We start from the raw sequence: 19,228 nt of genomic DNA, 5'->3' as shown, positions 1-19,228 counted from the left end.
CTCCATTATATTCCCATCCTTCCCCTTCTACTCTTCCCTTTTACAGTTTTTGATGGGTTTCATTGCGCTGTCTTCATGATTGTGCATATGGTGTGTGTGTGTGTGTGTGTGTGTGTGTACAATGTACTTCAATCTTCTTCATTCCTCAGTGTCCTTTCCTTTCTCTGTCCATCTTCTCCTCCCCCAATAAATAACAATTAAAATGAATGAAACAGCCAGGCATCAGTGATGCATATCTGCTATCCAGCTTAGCCACTAAAGAGGCTGAGATCTGAGGACTGTAGTTCAAAGCTAGCCAAAAAGTCTGTGAAACTCTTATCTACAATAAACTACCAAAAGGACAAAATTAGAGCTGTGGCACAAGTGATAGAATATTAACCTTGAACCACAAAGCTCAGAGACAGTGTCCAGGTCCAGAGTTCAAGCCCTAGGATTCACATGCCTGTACATGCATGCGCGCGCGCGCGCACACACACACACACACATACACAAATGGACTGATACCAAGTTTAGTAGATATAGATTCCACTAACAAGCAGGTAACCACTACAGAAAAAAAAGGGAACATAGATCTCACACAGGTAAGCATTGTGGCACATTAGTCATATTATTCGTGGTCTTTTTAAACATTACTTTCCTCATCTATAAAACAGGGATAATAAAATACATGCTTCATAAGACATTAAGGTAACAAATGGGAAGGTACATATGAAAAAGCTTGGGAAACTGTAAGAGGGCAAGGTATAGTTATTACTTTGTATTAATTATACACAGCACATCATTCTAGACATTTCTGAGATGCTCCAAGCTATCCTGAGAATGAATAAAAAAGGAAGGAAACTGATCTACCCACTTAATAGTGATATCACTTTGCAACAATTAATTTTATGACTAGATTATAAGTATGTTAATAGTTATGGAAAGTCTAAATTTTAATTTGAAATAATTAGAGGTTGGGAATAATTACTCTTTTTTTACTAAAGAGACAGGTGATAAAAAATAGTATTTAACAGAAACACTAATTACTAAGTATCAAATACTAAAGGCCATAAAAATTCTTAAAATTAGACAATTGGCTAGTTTTAGGTAATATTAAAAGGCAATTACTCAAAACTAAAATTCTATCACTGAAAGAAACCTGAAAAGCTTCTGTTCCTTAAACAATATAACTTGTGAACTTCAAAGCAGTATTTCAATAATCAAATATTTATTATAGCTACTTACTGCATGCCCAAGAACTGCATGTGCAATTTCATGGCCCAGAAGGAAGGAAAGTTGGTGAATATCAGTCACACTATTTAAAAGCCCAGTGAAAATAAACATGTGTCCATTCTGCACCACAAAGAAAGTAATGTCACAATTAGAAAACCTTAAAAAAAACTGAGGACATTAAATCTAACAATCAAAATGATTGAGCACACGGACTTACTGGAAGCACAAAGGCATTTATATCAGGGGAATCAACCACATGAATAACCCAGCGGATCTCAGGAATCCCAGGAATATCTTTGTTGCATTCAATTAAATGATAAGCTACTTCTTTAACAGTCAGGTATCGAGGGTCTTTCTCAGTTAGCATATCATTTTTAAATTCTTCCATCCACTAGAAGAGCAAAAGGAGTCTTTATTTTACAAAGTGTTTAGTGCCACAAAATGTTTGTATTACTTCATGTTGAGTGATGTAGCTAGTGTGGAATACTTTAATTTTAATTTTGTAAAATGTCTTATTTATTAAACATACAAATTTCTGAAAATTTGAATTATTCAAAGGCAATACGTTTCTCATGAAGGAATAAATTCTAACACTAAGGTACTTCACATTAATGTGTCAAAATCAAGCCTAATTGCAAGCAAAAAGTCTAAAAGTTATCTTTACATTCCTAAGTATTTCAGAAAATAATACACTGTGTAAAGAATAAACATTTAACATTACAAAGAAAATGCATAAGGAAATTACTTTTATTAGCTCACAAAATTTTAAAAACCTATACTTAATGTGAAATATAACTTTTACCCAAGAAAAGACATTTCACTAATTGTAAAGCAGTTTATTTACAGAGATTGGAAGGAAATTACTGAAAGTAAGGGCATAGAATTCTTCTACATGATGCTGAGTGACCAGCCGCTTCACAGAGAAAGGTATTTTCTTTGAAGCTGTAGTTACAAGAGATTCCTCTAAGTATAGAGAGAAAATTAAGGATGTTCTGGAAACATTACTTCAATTTCCATAAAACGTGTAACCTTCTCAGTTGCGGTGCAAGCACATAAATTTAGGGATGGGGATTACAACCCAAGTGCTGGGGTACCAGCCTAGCACACACAGGGCCCAGAGCTCACACCCTAGTACTGCCAAAAAATTACGTTATTTTATTGAATGTGGAGTTAAATAATCTTCATATGAATTAATACTTTAAAACGTAATTCATTGATGTAAACTGAAACAAGCAAAAATACTGTTTCTGAAGATAATAAGATAATATATAATTATAGTTCCTTATATTTGTATATTTTATGTTTATATTTATAATTTATAATATATCTATCACACATCTATAATATAAAAACATGGAACATGTGTTTGAATTTTCATATCAAGCAGGTATTACAGTTTTTAAATGAACAATAATGAAGTAAAGTATATACATGTATAGACACATATGCACATGTCTACAGAGGTCTTAAACATTTCTAAAGCAATATAAATGAGACTAGTCCTGTTTCAATCTTCCTAGAACTTTTTTTCTCAAACTTGCATCTAACTAAATGAATCCTAAGAAACATTTCAAATCTCTGCTTAGATTCTACTACAAGAAATTGCTCTTATTTTAAGAACAATCTTTACAGTTCTAAGCCATTGTTAATTCTTTTTATCAGTGGCAACTTTCCTCTGACAAACCCTTAAGTTCATTTGGAAAAGGATACTACTAATACCCAGCCATGTCAAAGTTATCTGAGCACATACCATGTATGTACCGTGCACTAGCAACACCATGATGATTTCCATCCCTGTGGAATTTTGCCAGGGTCCAACTCTGCTACTATCTGGGTTATTATGCTTTCCAAGAAGTTAAAACTTCTGAATTCCATTTATTGTGCATTCAGAAAATATAGCCAGGCATGGTGCTACATGTCTCTCACCAGCACTCAGGAAGCTGAGACAGGAGGATTGTGATTTGCAGGCCAGCCTAGGTTACATAGAAAGCTCCAGGCCAGACCAGCCTGTGTAATACAGTGTGATCCTGTCTTTAAAAAGAAAAATACAATAAATTGCTAAAATTCAAAAACAATGTCAGGGGGAAAAAAACTAACTCATTATGCCTGGTGTAATAATTCTCACACTACATAAGGTATATACGAGGTATATATACACTACATAAGGTTTTATATATATGTATATATATACTATATAAAGTTTTGTACAAAGTATAAAAATTCTCACACTATAGGTATATCTTCAATTAATATACACTAATTTGTACTACTCTGCAAAACAGACACGGTCCTTGGCTCCACAGAGCTCAGTCTAGCAATGGAGACAGTTCAGAAAGTTAATGCTTTGAAGGAACAGTAAAGTAAAGAGAAGTACAGTAAGCTCAAGGAAGAAAAAAAAAGTAGGAAGCCTAACTCTATACTGCGAAGCACAGGGCACAACCATAATTGAGCTAGTTTACAATTGATTCTGAATGCAGGACACAACCTAGCACCTAGGCCCGTCACTGCCTAACCCAGTGGCAACAAGCCAGGAAGGCTTTCCTGAGACACTGTCAATAAAGGGAGCATGCACTAAGCAGGAGTTAGCTGGGTATATGGGGGCAATTCAGTGTGAAAGGCCTTCTGGGAAACACTGCCCACTTCATATCAAAGTCTAACATAAAACAAGTGTATCTTTCATACTCAGAAACTTTCCTGCTTTGGGTGTTATCTAATTAAAAACAATTATTACTACTTACTACTTCATATTCCAGCTCTGACAGGAGTCTGAAATGCTCTTTCCCCAATAATAGTAGCTTGCTCCGTCCTGTGATTGGGCTCACTTCCAGGTGAGTAAAATAAAACACTATAAATAGCAGTCCAAAGCTACTCAAACCAAGGAGTAACTTCCACTTATTCCTCCTTATACTCTCTTTAAATAGTTCCTTCTTGTTAGGAGGAAGTGCCTGCCACCATTTCCTTATTCCCCTAGAGCAAAGAGAAAAAAATCAAAGTTCTGATTACCATATCAGCATGCATCACTGAAATTCAAATGCATATGCTAGAATTTTATGTCATCAAAGACTCCAATCATTGTATTTCACTGTATGGATAGGACTTTATTTTATGTACTTTCACTAAAGGATGAAAGAGTAATTAACTACATATAATTGAAAACTCTAATGCTCATTTAAACTTTCTTCTTCAACTATATTAAGACAAACACTAAGTAAGAAGTTATTGTGCTACAACTCCTGCTACTGAGCAGTTATTATATATCCCACACAAAGTCCTTTTCTAATCCATTACACATATTAATCTTCCTATAACCACATTATAGGAGATTGGGGCATAGAGAAGTTAAGCAACTTGTCCAAAATGACAGAAATAATACAAGAAAACCGGGTAATACAAAGTATGACATTAAAGAGACTGACCATGTGACCATCCAACTGGGATGCACTAATAAACATCGGAGTGTTACAGTACAATAAATCTGTACTTTCAAACAGTACTCTGCCCACTGTCCTCAGACTTCCAGCATATCTGACTGCTATTGCATGGTACAAGGGAAACTACTTCAACATTTTTTGGGGAAAAAATATTGCTCAGAAGCAGAAATTCCACTAGCTTGTAAAGGAGAGGTGATAAGAAGGCCCAAAGCACTGGAAATAAGAAAATGGGAATGTTTATAGGTAATGAATGAGAGGGAGCAACAGGTCACTCCAGAGCTCAGCAGAGGTCACAAACACTTGGACAATAAGCCATGTTTTCAATAATGTGACCAAAAAACAAATTCCTTGTGAGTTATTTATAAAATGTCGATAAGAATCCAACATATATACAACATTCCCTTAAAATTCTTTTACAAAATAGGTACTTTCTGAAAAGCATCTTAATTTTGTTACATTACTGATCATGTCCCAAATAGTAAAGATCAATTGCCAGCCTGTGACCTCCTGGAGGTGGTGGACCTTTAAGAGGTGAAGCCAAGTGGGAGCTGAGTCATTGGGGTGTACCTTCGGTGGGATATTGGAACCCCAGCTCCTTCCGGATTCTCTTTAGGCTCCCTGGCCATCAACAAGTGAAAAGGCCTCCTGGACCACATACTCCTACCATGAAGAACTGTGCCACCACAGGGCCAAGAAACCATGGTCCAAAACCACTGAGACAATGAGCCTCCCTCCCGTCGTGTTACCTCAGGTGTCTGTCACAGTGGCAGTGACACATATGAAATGCCATAGAGAAGGCACTTATTTAAAGCAGAAGGACCAGTAATCAAACTATGAAATATACTTATCTCCTATTTCAAACTTTAGATGAATTTAATTACTTCTTATTTAAAGTGTATGTATACAGTCTGGAAGTGTGACTAAGCAGTTCAAACCCCAATACTACCAAAAAAGAAAACAGAAAATGTATACAGAACATACTCTAAAAATGAAATTTTGGGTAATTTCCAGTGGTAACCAAAAAATACATATAAATAATTTACAAGAATGAGAACATATTAAAGCTTAGAAAGCTGTTACTTATCCTAAGAGATGAGGATATGGTTATTTAACTTATTTTCTGAATGCCAACACTAAATTGCAAAGACACAATACATTAAGGGAAGTTCTTGAGTTTTGAGTAAATGTAAATTAAAGAAAAGAGATTACTATAAAGGACTTCATAGTTAACAGTTTTAAGAAACCTTTATGAGGAGGTAATGATTAGCTTTCTCCAATCTTCATAAAGCAAGAGAAAATAGGGCTTAAAAACTATTTACAGCCATAAAAATAGTAATTGCTATGAAGAATTACCATAAAAAATAATAAATGTTTTGGAAATAGAACAGGAAAAATAAATACTGATGGTCTAAGAGTTAACTTTGCCTGGGACGAGCCCTCTCATCAACTACTCAGTTTCATGATTCACAAAATAAATAGGCAATGTTCTTATATATGAGTTATAGTCAATACTTCTGATTCTTGCAATTATAAATATAGTTAAATGCCTAGATCAATATACAACTTTTAAACATATTTCTATACCGTAATGTGCAGCAAAGTACTTTAAGATTTTTAAATCACAAATAACACAATTGAATGAGACGTACTGTTTAGAAACTTAACATTGAGCTAAACATGATATGGGGGAAGATTAGCAAGGCTTCTTTATAAGTATAAATGTATGAACACTAAAGCTTAAATGATGATAAAAATAATTGTTCCACAAATAATAAAAATACAAAAAGCCATTTTTCCAAAGCATTCTACCTGCCCACAATGATTGCCAGCAGCTTCTGCACAGGTTTCAGGATGACCAACAGGAGAGGCACAGGGGCAGCCTGCATGCAGGGAGAAGTGTGGAGACTCTGGGCTGCTGTTCTTTCCCGAGAACAGCTGGGAGACCACAAGGACCTGAGAGCAGGGAGCATAGCACCTGGCTTTATCATCACCCATCCTGGAAAAGAGCCACTTCCTGTAGCACCTTTATGCGCATCCAACCACACTGCCCTACTTTGGGCACTTGAGAGGCATTCTGGTCTGTTATTGACAGTCCTACAGAAACGAGCAGGCAGGAAAGTGACCGCACCACAGTGACTGGCTGACTTGAGTCCCTGATACCTATGCACTACATGGAGACTTTGTACTTGATGGCTGCCTGTGGAAGTTACTGGGCATGAGTTCCATTTGGCCCAGTTAGCCAGTGAATGACACCGGGAGAAAAAGTAGTTTCTAGTGCCAGACTGCAGTCCATAGATGAAGCTCATCTTCCTTTTTCTTGGTTACCTAGGACACAAAAGATAATATTAAATACCCAAGGAAAATATTTATCAAAGTGGAAATATCATGCTTATTAAGGTGCACTAAGTGTCCTTTCTTTAGCATCTCACACTAAATCCTTTTGGGCTCTATTCAGGGCCTTCCCTGTTCAAAGCTCCAGCCCCTCACAACATTACTGCAATGTGGCTTCAGAAACCAGAATTCTTTCTATCATTTTCTTATTTTCAGCTTGGAAGAAGTCTATTTTAACAACAAAGTATTTGGAGAATAAGAAACAGGCTAGATGAAAACAACAGCAAAAGTGTCAATTCTCAGTAACTGTGGGTAGAAGGAATATGTAACAGGACAAAAAAAAACTTAATTTTAAAAACTCCATCTTTTTTTTTTTTGCCATCCTGGAGTTTGAACTCAGAACCTTGTACTTGCTAAGCAGATATTCTACCTCCACTTGAGCCACTCAGGTAATCCTGTAAAATGTTATCTTAGAAATTGCAAATTTATTCCTTCAAATAAAATCCTGAGACTCGTAGTTGGGGTCAAGATGTAGTAAAATGGACCAAATTCACTTTCCTACCTAAACAACCAAAAAAGCCAGACAACATGTGAGACAGTAAGTTTCAGCAGGCTTGACATAGGCAGTGGAGGACTGAGAGATTAGAGACAAGCAAGATGAGTCCTACAACTGCCCCGCTTACTTCTGGACAGTTTCCAGGCCTCAGGCACACAGGAAAAACATAGGTGGAGTCCAGTGGTGTCACTAAACTGAAGATGGGAAGCTGAGAGATCAAGCATACCCAAGCAGCCAGTGCTTACAGGGGAGAGGACAGACAACAGAGGGCTGGACACAGAGCGATACCTGACATCTGTAGAAAAGGCCTGGTTCCTATTCAGTTGAGTCCTAGCAAGACATACACGTAAAGAAGGAAAACAAAAACAAAGACAAACAAACAAAAACTATAAAACCTGTCCCCTCCCAAAAGTTAAAAAAAAAATCTGAAAAGACTGGAGCACATACAATATGCAATGCTCAGAGAATAGGGTCCAGTGTCTGTTCTGACCTTTCAAAGTTAAAAACCTAATACATTAATAATTCACAGCATTGGGAAGAATACACTGGAGTGTGGGACAAAAATTAAGTTTTACAATAAAAGATGTTCTGACCTCACATAACAGATTAAAAGCAACACCCTCTTGGCCTCTTGGCATTTGAGCTAAAATCTACTATAGTAAAAACAATACCCAAAAAGATGAAACTGTTTCTAAGAAACAACATCCTGGGGATTCTGGCAGCGGAGGGGGTGTCAACTGGAGAGAAGTTCATAAGAATGCAAATATACCCAACACTTCCCAAGGCACAGTTTACAATAGATATTACCAGGAGTGCAAGAGGTTAAAAAATATAGTTGGTCCATAATTAGAATATCAATGAACAATAAATAGTAATTAGAAATATCAATGCAAAACAAATAATTAGAAACATCAATGAAACATAATACAGATAGCAGTTTCAGTAGATGAGTATATTCAAGTAGATATAACTATACAGTAGACCTTTGATATGGGCATGTATATGCCTCCAGCCAGACCACCATTAAGGAATAACTGGACAGTCAGGATGCCGAGTTCATATTGTACAGCAGATGCTTGACTCCTTTTTTCCCATAATGCCCCCAATTTCCACTAAAAGGCATGCCGCCTTTCAACAGATCTAACATTGTCACTTTATGGCTTAAATTAAGCACATTAATTTTTACTCTGCTTTGGGGACACCACATCCTTATAGAGGACGATCACACCGTGATTCAAACACAACTGGTGAAAACACAGACTGACTAAGCTTCTCCCAAAAACTGATCTGCATATAAACACGTGAGATTTAAATTTCATTTTTTATTTTAACTATATGTGGCCAAAAACACCTGTAATAAATCTGCAAATAAGGTAAGCTTATTGAATTCCATGGTTAAGAAACTAAAGGAAAACTTGAACAGGTTCTTGTAGAGACATTGGCTATTTCTTTTTTTTTTTTGGTGGTGGTGGTGGGGCTTGAACTCTGGGCCTGGGCGCTGTCCCTCAACTCTTCAGCTCAAGGCAAACGCTCTACCACTTGAGCTACAGTGCCACTTCCAGTTTTCTAGTGGTTTATTGGAGATAAGAGTTTCATGGACTTTCCTGCCCTAGCTGGCTTTGAACCGCGATCCTCAGATCTCAGCCTCCTGAGTAGCTATTTCCTTTTAAAGGTCTACATCTGGGTATAGTGGTACATCTTATAATCCTGTAACTGGAGAGGCTGAGGAAGAGTGAGTCTAAGAACAGCCTGGGCCACAAAGGGGAGTCTACAAAAAAAAAAAATTCCTGCATTTAATGTAAATAAGAAAACCCATAATTCTAAGGTTAAGATACACTGGATGAAACTTATACTAGAACTAAGTATTTAGGAATAAAAACCTGTAGACTTGAAGACATGCCAGATAGAAACAGACTGGAAAAAAGGCATCAAGGGTCACAACTTTGAGTAGACTAATATCCTTGTAATTGTAATCTTCAAAAAAGGGAAATCTTAAAGAAATAATGGCCCCAAACTGCCAAAATGTGATGAAAATTATAAATTCAATAACCCATGAAGTTTAATGACTCCCCCCCCACATACAAGACACATAAATGAAACAATTCCAAGGCACATCATAACTTCTTTAAACCAATGAAACAGAAAATATCAGATTTGTTATTTTCCATTAGATGTATAAACTCCTCAAAAGAAGAAATAACCTGATCCAGGAGTAGAGGCACGGGACTTTTATGTGAATTATTGACTAGATTCTGTTGTTCTGTTTGGGTTTTGCAACAATTGCTTTAATTTTGGGGGTGAACTGGATAACCATCACCCCAGGGTGGCAAAGCCAGGAAGAACTGGGAGGAGTAATTTAGAAGGTGGAATCAATAAGATTAATGGTGACTAAACACCAGGAAATGGGGTGGGAGGTCAGAGTAAGTGAATGAAGGGGGGAAGAGGACACAGTCTTAAAATTCAATGTACATCCTACAAAATTAAGAAAACTGAGAGAAGTGATAGGGTTGAGAGGGACATGGAGAAGGATGAAAAGGGTGGCACTGATTAAGACATAGTGTATGTATTGAATGGCAACTCCTTCATACAGCTACTTAAAGACAGGAGAAAAAGACAAAGACAATGAAAAATAAAAACAAAGCTTTCAAGGAAAGCCAGAATTCAGATTTTATGTGAAATTTATCTATTTTAAGTGTTGGTAACAAATTTAAAATTTTATTAGCATACAATTGTAGAAAGGAGGCCCCATATGACATTTCCATACATGCACACAACATATTCCAATCAAACACACTCTTTGTACACCCTTACCCCCCTATAACCTTCTCAAACAATTTCAAGGGGGATGGGAGTAGTATGGGAAAGGAGGAGAAGGGGAAACAAAGGAGGAGGCAACAATGCTTGATAAGAAATGTATTCGTTATCTTGCCCATGTAATTGTAACCCATGTAATTTTCACAATAAATAAATAAAAATAAAACAATTTCAACAGGTTTCTCTTTGACTACCTGGAGGAAACACTTGTCTCACTCAAATACTGACCTATGGATTGTTACTCCATTCATTCAACTTTTCATTCATTCATTCATTCAATATTATAGGTGCAACTATATGCCAGACACCCATTCTGGATGAGAATATAGCAGAGAATAAAAACAGACAAAACCACCAGACCAATCTGTAAAAACAAATATATGCCAGGTGCTGGTGGCTCACCCCTGTAATCCTAGCTACTCAGGAGGCTGAGATCTGAGGATCATAGTTCAAAGCCAGCCTGGGCTTATCTCCAATAAACTACTAGAAAACTGGAAGTGGCACTGTGGCTCAAGGGGTAGAGTGCTAGCTTTGAGCTGAAGAGTGGAGGGACAGGGCCCAAGCCCAGAGTTGAAGCCCCACCACGGAACAAAAAAAAAAAAACAAAAAACACACACATACAAATATACATATATATATATATACATATATACTATATATATACATGTATACTATATATATACATATATATATACATATATATATATAAATATATCCGGGCTGGGATGTAGCTCAGTGGCAAAGCGCTTGCCTAGCAAGTGCAATGTCCTGGGTTCGATCCCCAGTACCAAAAAAGAAAAGATATGCTATAAATATGCTAATGTACACAAAATGAAATTTAGGAAAGATATACAAGGCACTTATAAAGATTATCTGGGTGGCAGAGTATTTCTGTGCAGTTTACATTTTTACAGAATATATTACTTTCTTAAGTATTTCTGTGCAGTTTACATTTTTACAGAATATATTACTTTTGTAAACTCTAAAATCAAGCTAATATTTTTGTAATTACCTTTTTTTTTCTTGTGTCACTGGGGATTGAACTCAGGGTCAAGGGCTCTATCACTTGAGTGATGCTCCCAACTCTTCCCTTTTGTTTTTGAGATCGGTTCTCACTAACTGTGCTGGGCCTGGCCTCCAACCTTAATCTGCCCGTGTCTATTTCCTGAAGAGCTGAAATTAAAAGCATATACCACGATGCCTGTTTCGTATTAGTTTTAGGCTTCAATAAACTTCATAATGTGGCCTGCCACTACTCCCCAGGTACCTGCATTAACCCCACCTCACCCCATTGCTAAATGCCAGAACTTCTGATTTACTTGCTCATGTCTGAACAGTCTCCTATGTCTGCCTATGCACATCTACACTGCTTAGTTCTGCTCAAATGACAAGAAAACTGCTCATCTCAGAACATAGGAGGCACTCTTTATTCTACTGACAGAGGCAAAAACAAAAGCCCTAGAACATGTACATAATTAAAATCATTATATTGTCATTGACAATCAAGTGTCACTTAGAACAAAAATAGTAGCTGATAATCTGTATTCCCTGGCTTACCCTTAAAATAGGGTGAAGAAGAAATCTATTTATATATTTTCAAAGAGCCAATCACTAGACCACAGGGCACCTAAGAAACAACTAGTGCTGATACAGTCTCTTTAGAAGAACTGTGGTAGGTCAACAAATAGAGCCGGCCGACTTCTAGGATTACTGAAGTAATGGTGGGAGAACAATAATGAAACAATCCGCATGGCTAGCCTCTTTGCACATTTCAGATCCTTAATTCTTTTCTGCGGCGTCTGGGAATGAGCAAGTTCGGCTCACTCCGGCGCTGGCAGCTGAAGCCTCGGAGACAAGTGTTCACAACTCCTGCTGGAAATGACTATTTCTTCCCCAGTTTCTATGGAAACCGCTGTCACATTGGCAAAAAAAAAAAAAAAATAGGAGGCGTACGTTCACACAGTCACTCGGCCGAGTACACGCAGCACTGGAAGGCGTCGCAAGAAATGGGTACATGAACCGATCGCAGGGCCGAGTGGGTTCTGGGGCGGTCCGAGGTCGCAGGGCGCCCCCCTCCAGCCCGGCTGCGAGGAGGGGCCGGGCCTCGGGGCCTCGGGGCGCATCCCGACAGGGGGTCAGCTCCCGAGGCGCAGGACGCCCGGCCCCGGCGGCCGGCGGCGCCACGCGGCCAGGGCCCCGCGTTCCCCGAGGGCGACACTTCCATAGAACCCACGTGGGCCTTCCGCGCACAGGTTCACCACGAGCGGGTCGGGCAGGACACCGCCCTGCTTTCCCCACAGCCAGCCAGGCCGGCCAGGCTGCCGAGCGGACTCGGCGGCGGAGGCTGCGGGGAGGCGGGGAGGGAGGAGGGGCGTCGGGGAGGGAGGAGGGGGGAGGGAGGAGGGGGGAGGGAGGAGGGGCGCCGCGGAGGGGCGGCGGGGAGGGAGGAGGGGCGGCGGGGAGGGAGGAGGGGGGCGGCGGGGAGGGAGGAGGGGCGCCGGGGAGGGCGGAGGGGCGGCGGGGAGGGAGGAGGAGGGGCGCCGCGGAGGGAGGAGGGGCGGCGGGGAGGGAGGAGGGGCGGCGGGGAGGAGGAGGGGCGGCGGGGAGGAGGAGGGGCGGCGGGGAGGGAGGAGGGGCGGCGGGGAGGGAGGAGGGGCGGCGGGGAGGGAGGAGGGGCGGCGGGGAGGGAGGAGGGGCGGCGGGGAGGAGGAGGGGCGGCGGGGAGGGAGGAGGGGCGGCGGGGAGGGAGGAGGGGCGGCGGGGAGGGAGGAGGGGCGGCGGGGAGGAGGAGGGGCGGCGGGGAGGGAGGAGGGGCGGCGGGGAGGGAGGAGGGGCGGCGGGGAGGAGAAGGGGCGGGGAGGAGGAGGGGCGGCGGGGAGGGAGGAGGGGCGGCGGGGAGGAGGAGGGGCGCCGCGGAGGGGCGTCGGGGAGGGAGGAGGGGCGTCGGGGAGGGAGGAGGGGCGGCGGGGAGGAGGAGGGGCGGCGGGGAGGAGGAGGGGCGGCGGGGAGGAGGAGGGGCGGCGGGGAGGAGGAGGGGCGGCGGGGAGGAGGAGGGGCGGGGGGGGAGGGAGGAGGGGCGCCGGGGAGGGGGAGGGGCGGCGGGGAGGGGGAGGGGCGGCGGGGAGGGAGGAGGGGCGTCGGGGAGGGAGGAGGGGCGCCGGGGAGGGGGAGGGGCGCCGGGGAGGGGGAGGGGCGGCGGGGAGGAGGAGGGGCGGGGAGGAGGAGGGGCGGCGGGGAGGGAGGAGGAGGGGCGGGGAGGGAGGAGGGGCGGCGGGGAGGGAGGAGGGGCGTCGGGGAGGGAGGAGGGGCGGCGGGGAGGAGGAGGGGCGGCGGGGGAGGAGGAGGGGCGGGGAGGAGGAGGGGCGCCGGGAAGGGAGGAGGGGCGCCGGGGAGGAGGAGGGGCGGCGGGGAGGAGGAGGGGCGGCGGGGAGGGGCGGCGGGGAGGAGGAGGGGCGGCGGGGAGGAGGAGGGGCGGCGGGGAGGAGGAGGGGCGGCGGGGCGGAGGAGGGGCGGCGGGGAGGAGGAGGGGCGGCGGGGAGGAGGAGGGGCGGCGGGGAGGAGGAGGGGCGGCGGGGAGGGAGGAGGGGCGCCGGGAGGAGGGGCGGGGCCCGAACCTTCCCGGCCAATCCAGCCCGCCCAGCCCGCGCCGCCCCCACCCCGCCCCCAGCCGGGGGACCAGGCTCTCCCTCCAGGCCCCCCCCCCCCCCCCCCCCCGCCCGGCAGCCCGCCCGCCCCTCCACACCCCCCTCACGGGGCCCCTTCCCCAGCCCGCGTCCCCCACCCGCCGCCTCACGCAGCCCACCACCACCCGTGCCACCCACCTCCCACACTCCGCCCCTTCTCCCTTTGGGCCCACGAGGAAAATGAGGCAAAGGCGTCACCAAGAGGACCTACTCCGTCAGTGGAATAGCGCGGGAGGACCCCCGGTCCGACCTCGGCGCACGCGCACTCCTCCCAGACAACCCACTTCCGCATTCCCTGCCCTTGGGCCGCGGGACTCCCCCCGCCCCCCTTGGCTCCGCCCACTGCGAGCAGTCGTTACTCACACCCAGAGTCGTCCTCCTAGCCGGCCTCCCTCGCCCTGCGCGGACTCTGATGCCCTGGCGCCCCCAAGCGGCTGGAGGGGGATGACCCTGGGCTCTAGAGGAACTAAAGGCTCAATTCTTGTCGGTTGGTAAGGGCATGCTTCTGTTGGATCCTATCAGGAAGGACAGTGGGTCTGTGGCTCAGTGGTCGAGTGGTTTGCCTAGCATGCACAAGGCCCTGGATTCATTCCAGCACAATTTTTAAAAAGTATGATACAGGCAAGGTCTGGCCTGCGGAAGCACTGGCACATAGGAAAGAGACTTAGGGACTGCCAAAAGACTAAGAATGCTTAGTTTTGAAGCTGTTCGGAATACAAATAATAGTTGGAGTGTGGATATATCTGTTTGGATATACCAGCATAACCTGGCAGGTTTTTGGAAATACTATCAACTACCAAGAATAGTATGCTTCATTCCACCAAAAAGAACTTTCTTGAGGACCACCTGCACTGTAGGTACCAGGGATCTTACATGAGCAAGATCCGAGAACACCAATAGGGTTGTGGTTTCTCCAGCTCCCTGTAAAGACACTAATCCTATTCAGGACAACTCCCTTCCATGACCTAATTACTACTTGTGTTCACCAGTTTCACATGACTGAAATGAAATACTGGAAATACTTAACTTGTCCAAAGAGGAAGGTTTGTTTTGGCACATGATTTTGGAAGCTCTAGTCCAAAACTGAGTAGACCCATTCCTGTGTCTCTCTGGTGATAGTGCCAGATGGCAAGGCAGGAAGTGAACGGTAGAGCCAAAGTGCTTACATCATAAACCAGGAAACAAAATATGAAAAAGAGAAGACTACAGCCAGGGCCTCACAATCCCTTTGGGAGGTCACTCTCAACACCCCAAGGACCTCTCTCTCATAAGGTCTTGCCCTGAAAATTCCAGAGCACCTCCTAATACTGCCACTCTGGGGACCAGGCATTTATCACAAGGATCTCAGGAGAACATTCAACATTCACAGCTCCTGCCAAACACCCGAACTCTACACACCATCACACTGGATAGTTGCAACATACACAAATATTCCATCCAGAGCATGTTAAAGGTTTTCCCAAATGGCAGCACAAAAAAAAAGATACATAGCCAGAACAGAAAACTTACTCAAAGTCTAAATCCTCCAGATTCTATACTATAGCTGTGGAAATGTAATGTCCAGAGCTGTGTGGGGAATATAGCTGAATGATCCTCCTGTCTCTGCGGTTCTAGGTCATCCTTCATATTTGCTCATGATCCCCTAGCTGCTCCTAGCCAATGGCTAAACATAGTGTGACCTTCAATGGATGCCATTCTGTGAGATACAGGACTCGTCTAATGGGCTACTTTGTCAAGGCCTCTAATTCCAACTCTTCTCTGGCTATACTATAGTCTGATCCTCTTCTTATACCATTGTCCTTTCTCCCTTCTTTCCTTTAGTCAGTATCAGATCTGAATTATTTCTGAGGGCCCTCCATGCCTCTTTCAGCTCCCTCCCCATTATCCTTCTTTAAATTTTTCTATTCAATAATCATTTACCATGTCTGGCCTTGTCTCAATCTCTTCTTAGAGGACCTGAAGTGAGACAGGTAGTACTAGAAATGGTATCATCTGAAGGGAAGGTGGAAAGTTAGGTAAGAGTAGCTCACCGACTGTCTAACTGGAGGAGAACTCCATTTGAGTGCGGTATAAAGTGTGGATAGTCTCTGGCACAAGATATTGGGCTCAGTTACCAGAGATTTCAATAATGCTGAAGTGGGGGAGGTTTTGGCTGAAGGAGAAACCAATTCAGACATTTGAAAGCTATGGGGAGAACATGTCTGAGAAAGCAATGGAGTAAACTAGTTATTATTACATTGTGTTAACACACTGCAGAATATGAAACTAAGAGTCCTTAGTAAACAGTTAAGATGGAATGTGAGTTAGTATCTCCTTGGTAGGTAACAAAGGTTCTTGTCTCCTCTACTAGTAAAGTGGGGATGCAGAGGAGCAAACGCAGGAATTACATAGTAACAGTCACTTAACTCCAGCTTCTGCTAAATGCTTAGGTAAAGCAGATCTAGAGCCTGGTTGAGAAAATCTGGTGCTGGTAGCATGGAATAGGGCATCTGAATGGAGTCCTCAAGGAATCTAAGAATCTCCAAAGCAGTGACTTTGCTTCATCTCTTTGAGCCCTGACAAGGTCACATGTTCAAAAGATTGTCCCCACGTTACTTAACTGTTAGCCAATCTTAACCCTTTCCCATTTTGAACAAGCACCCTTAAAAACCAAATATCTACAAAACAAGAGAAGATGTTCATTATCATGTAGCTATGCTGACACCTTGCTTTTGAACTTCCAGCCTCCAGAAGTGTGGGAAATAAGTGCTATCTAAGCAACAAACAATCTATGGCAATTTGTCACAGCAGCACAAATTAAGATACAGCACAATCAGACCCCTTTCTGAGATTCAGAATTCTTGTATTAGCTTGCTGATACTCAAAACAGTTTGTCAAGATTCCAAAGCTATTTGTACCAGGTGGATTCAGAGGATTAACAAGAATAATTTCCTTTTATTATGCCCTTTAGAAAAGTGATCCTTTCTGAGGATAGTTTGATGAGGTATGAAAACCTTTTGTGGGTAAATATTATGGCTGAGATCTGAAGTGACTCTCAAAAGACTCATGTGTTATACTGTGAAATTCGGGAAATTATGTAATCACTTAATCACAATTAAAAAAAAAAAAGAACCTCGGGGAAGGTAGGAAGGGAAGGGATGGTAGGGGGAAAACAATGGAGGGGGCAACAATGCTCAATAGGAAGTGTACTCATTACCTTACTCATGTAACTGTAACCCTCTGTATAGTATCTTTACAATAAAAAATAAAAAATATTTTAAAAAAGACTCATGTGTTAAAGGCTTTGTCCCAACTGATGGATCCAATAATTGAGAGGTAACTGAGTCATGATGGCTCAGATCTAATCAATGGATAATCCACCAGGAGTTTCATCATTTGATGGCAGAATTGGGAAGTGGTGGAAGCTAGAAGTGTCTTATTGGAGGAAGTAGATTACTAGGGATGAGTCCTTAGTCTCTTCCTGTCACTCCCTCTGCTTCCTGGCTGCTATGAGTTAAGGAGCTCCATCATGCCTTCTCCTCCGTGATGTTCCCTCTGTCCTCAGACACAAAGCAATCAAGCCAGCTGAATCTGAACAGAAGCCATGAGCCAAAATCTTTTCTCCTTTAAGTTGATCTTCTAAAGTGTAAGGTAAATTAAATAGGTTTCATTAGGTAGCCAATGAAGAGAACAACACTGTGGTATTCAGGCAGGAAGAGGAGTTTATTTATTCCAAACTGCCTGTCTCTGCCATGCTTGGTTGAGACATGGCCAAAAGAGGCCAGGACTTATCTAGGCCAGGGGCGGGGGGGAAGGTGTGACCAGGTGGGGGAAAGGTATAGTCACATGGGATCTGACCTCAGGGCCTCCCAGGATGTGACCTCAGAGGAGGAGGAGGTGACTGCTTCCAGGTGTGTCAGTTACCTAGGTGACTCAGGTACTAGGTGGAAACTTAGCCAAGAGGAGGGAGGGGTCTGCCCTGCCTTCCTGGGGTGGACCTTACAGAAAGTACTTTGTCCAAAGAGAAAAAGTGACTGACCCAGGAGAAGAGTTGTCTGTGGGGTTCAGAAGCATTTATCCTTTGATGCCAAAACTGTGTTTAGGCCTTTGGGTAGAAACATTCAGAGCACACACTGTGTTACATACCATATCCCTTTTCAAAGATGTACTCAGTTCTCATCCCAGGAGCTGCCTGCTCTGGAGAGATTTCTCTTGGTTGAAGACAAGTGTTTCTTTGGTATTTTGACTCTTATTTCCCAGGGATAGAATCTACCCAACAAATGGTATTCAGATGGGGATTGCAAAGTCCTGGCCTCCATTCTTCACTTGAGGATAATCCCACTCTAAGGCTCTCTCTGGGATGGCCTGAAAAGGTCCATTTCTCCTCCTACCCAATGTTCTTGCCCTTACTCCTTGTAAGAGTTGTCCCTTGAGGTCTGGCTTCAATCACTATGCACACAAAGACTGATCTCAATCTGTTTTCCAGGAACCGAGCCTAATATAATTCTATTCCCGCAGAGAGTCACTTTGGTTCACAGAGACTTTGATTCCTACATCCCATAAGAAGCCAAACACTGAAATAAAAGTGATAGTGAAATAAATGCTGGATCTAACTGGTGCCATCTTGGCCATGTGGTGGATGATAGGCTATTGGGTATAACTAGAGCCATCTTGTATTCACGGAGGAGGCAGGGAGGTCCCACCTACCAGGTGATAGCCATGCCTGGGTTTCTAGAGGCAGGGACCAATACTTGAATGACAGCTTACTGGGCTTATCAATCCTGTGCCTGGAACTTAGGAGACTCTTGAGTTTTCTGTGACCCTGACCCTAGATCAGACCTGATTTTAGGGTCAGAGGAGGGGAGATGCATGACTCCAGACCTCCTATGCTGTGTCTAGTCTCCTGGCCCTGTTCCAGTCAGCATGGCATTGCACGTCAGCTCTTGACCTAGTCAGACCTCTGTGGTGAGTGCTGAAAATCAGGTGAAAAGGCCACAGGATTTGATAAAGGTCACATATTTGGTGGGCCATGGAATGTGGGTGGCACCTTGACTGAAGTGGCCCCTCACTGGTCTTGAAGAGGTGCTGAGCATGACTATTTGTTCACACAGCTGCAACAGCTCCACCTCCACTTAGAGAATCTCAGCATTTCCATTCACAGGTTCTATTCCAACAGAAGTTGATTTGGTGTTTCCTTCATCTTCACGTTTGACTTCTTTTAC

The 19,228-nt window shown here is 43.5% G+C and overlaps 1 protein-coding gene across 2 annotated transcripts in view; it reads right to left on the bottom strand.

Moving 5' to 3' along the window:
* Positions 1-14,317, bottom strand: part of Oma1 (OMA1 zinc metallopeptidase) — a 54,513-nt gene extending 40,196 nt beyond the window's left edge. The window contains exons 1-5 of one of the 2 annotated variants that reach the window (XM_042684877.1): positions 14,239-14,317; positions 6,453-6,968; positions 3,951-4,179; positions 1,430-1,603; positions 1,225-1,332 (exon numbers count right to left, since the gene is read on the bottom strand). In XM_042684877.1, coding sequence (XP_042540811.1) covers positions 1,225-1,332; positions 1,430-1,603; positions 3,951-4,179; positions 6,453-6,949 — 1,008 coding nt within the window. In that variant the 5' untranslated portion in view covers positions 6,950-6,968; positions 14,239-14,317. Of the gene's footprint in view, positions 1-1,224; positions 1,333-1,429; positions 1,604-3,950; positions 4,180-6,452; positions 6,969-11,356; positions 11,376-14,238 lie in introns of those variants that run through there. The other variant, XM_042684886.1, reaches the window with a different exon arrangement.
* Between the last annotated feature and the right edge of the window lie 4,911 nt (positions 14,318-19,228).

This window comes from Dipodomys spectabilis, unplaced genomic scaffold, assembly GCF_019054845.1.
Source record: "Dipodomys spectabilis isolate Male_0828 unplaced genomic scaffold, ASM1905484v1 ptg000002l, whole genome shotgun sequence".
Lineage (NCBI taxonomy): Eukaryota > Metazoa > Chordata > Mammalia > Rodentia > Heteromyidae > Dipodomys > Dipodomys spectabilis.
This window is presented reverse-complemented; position numbering and strand designations above follow the sequence as displayed.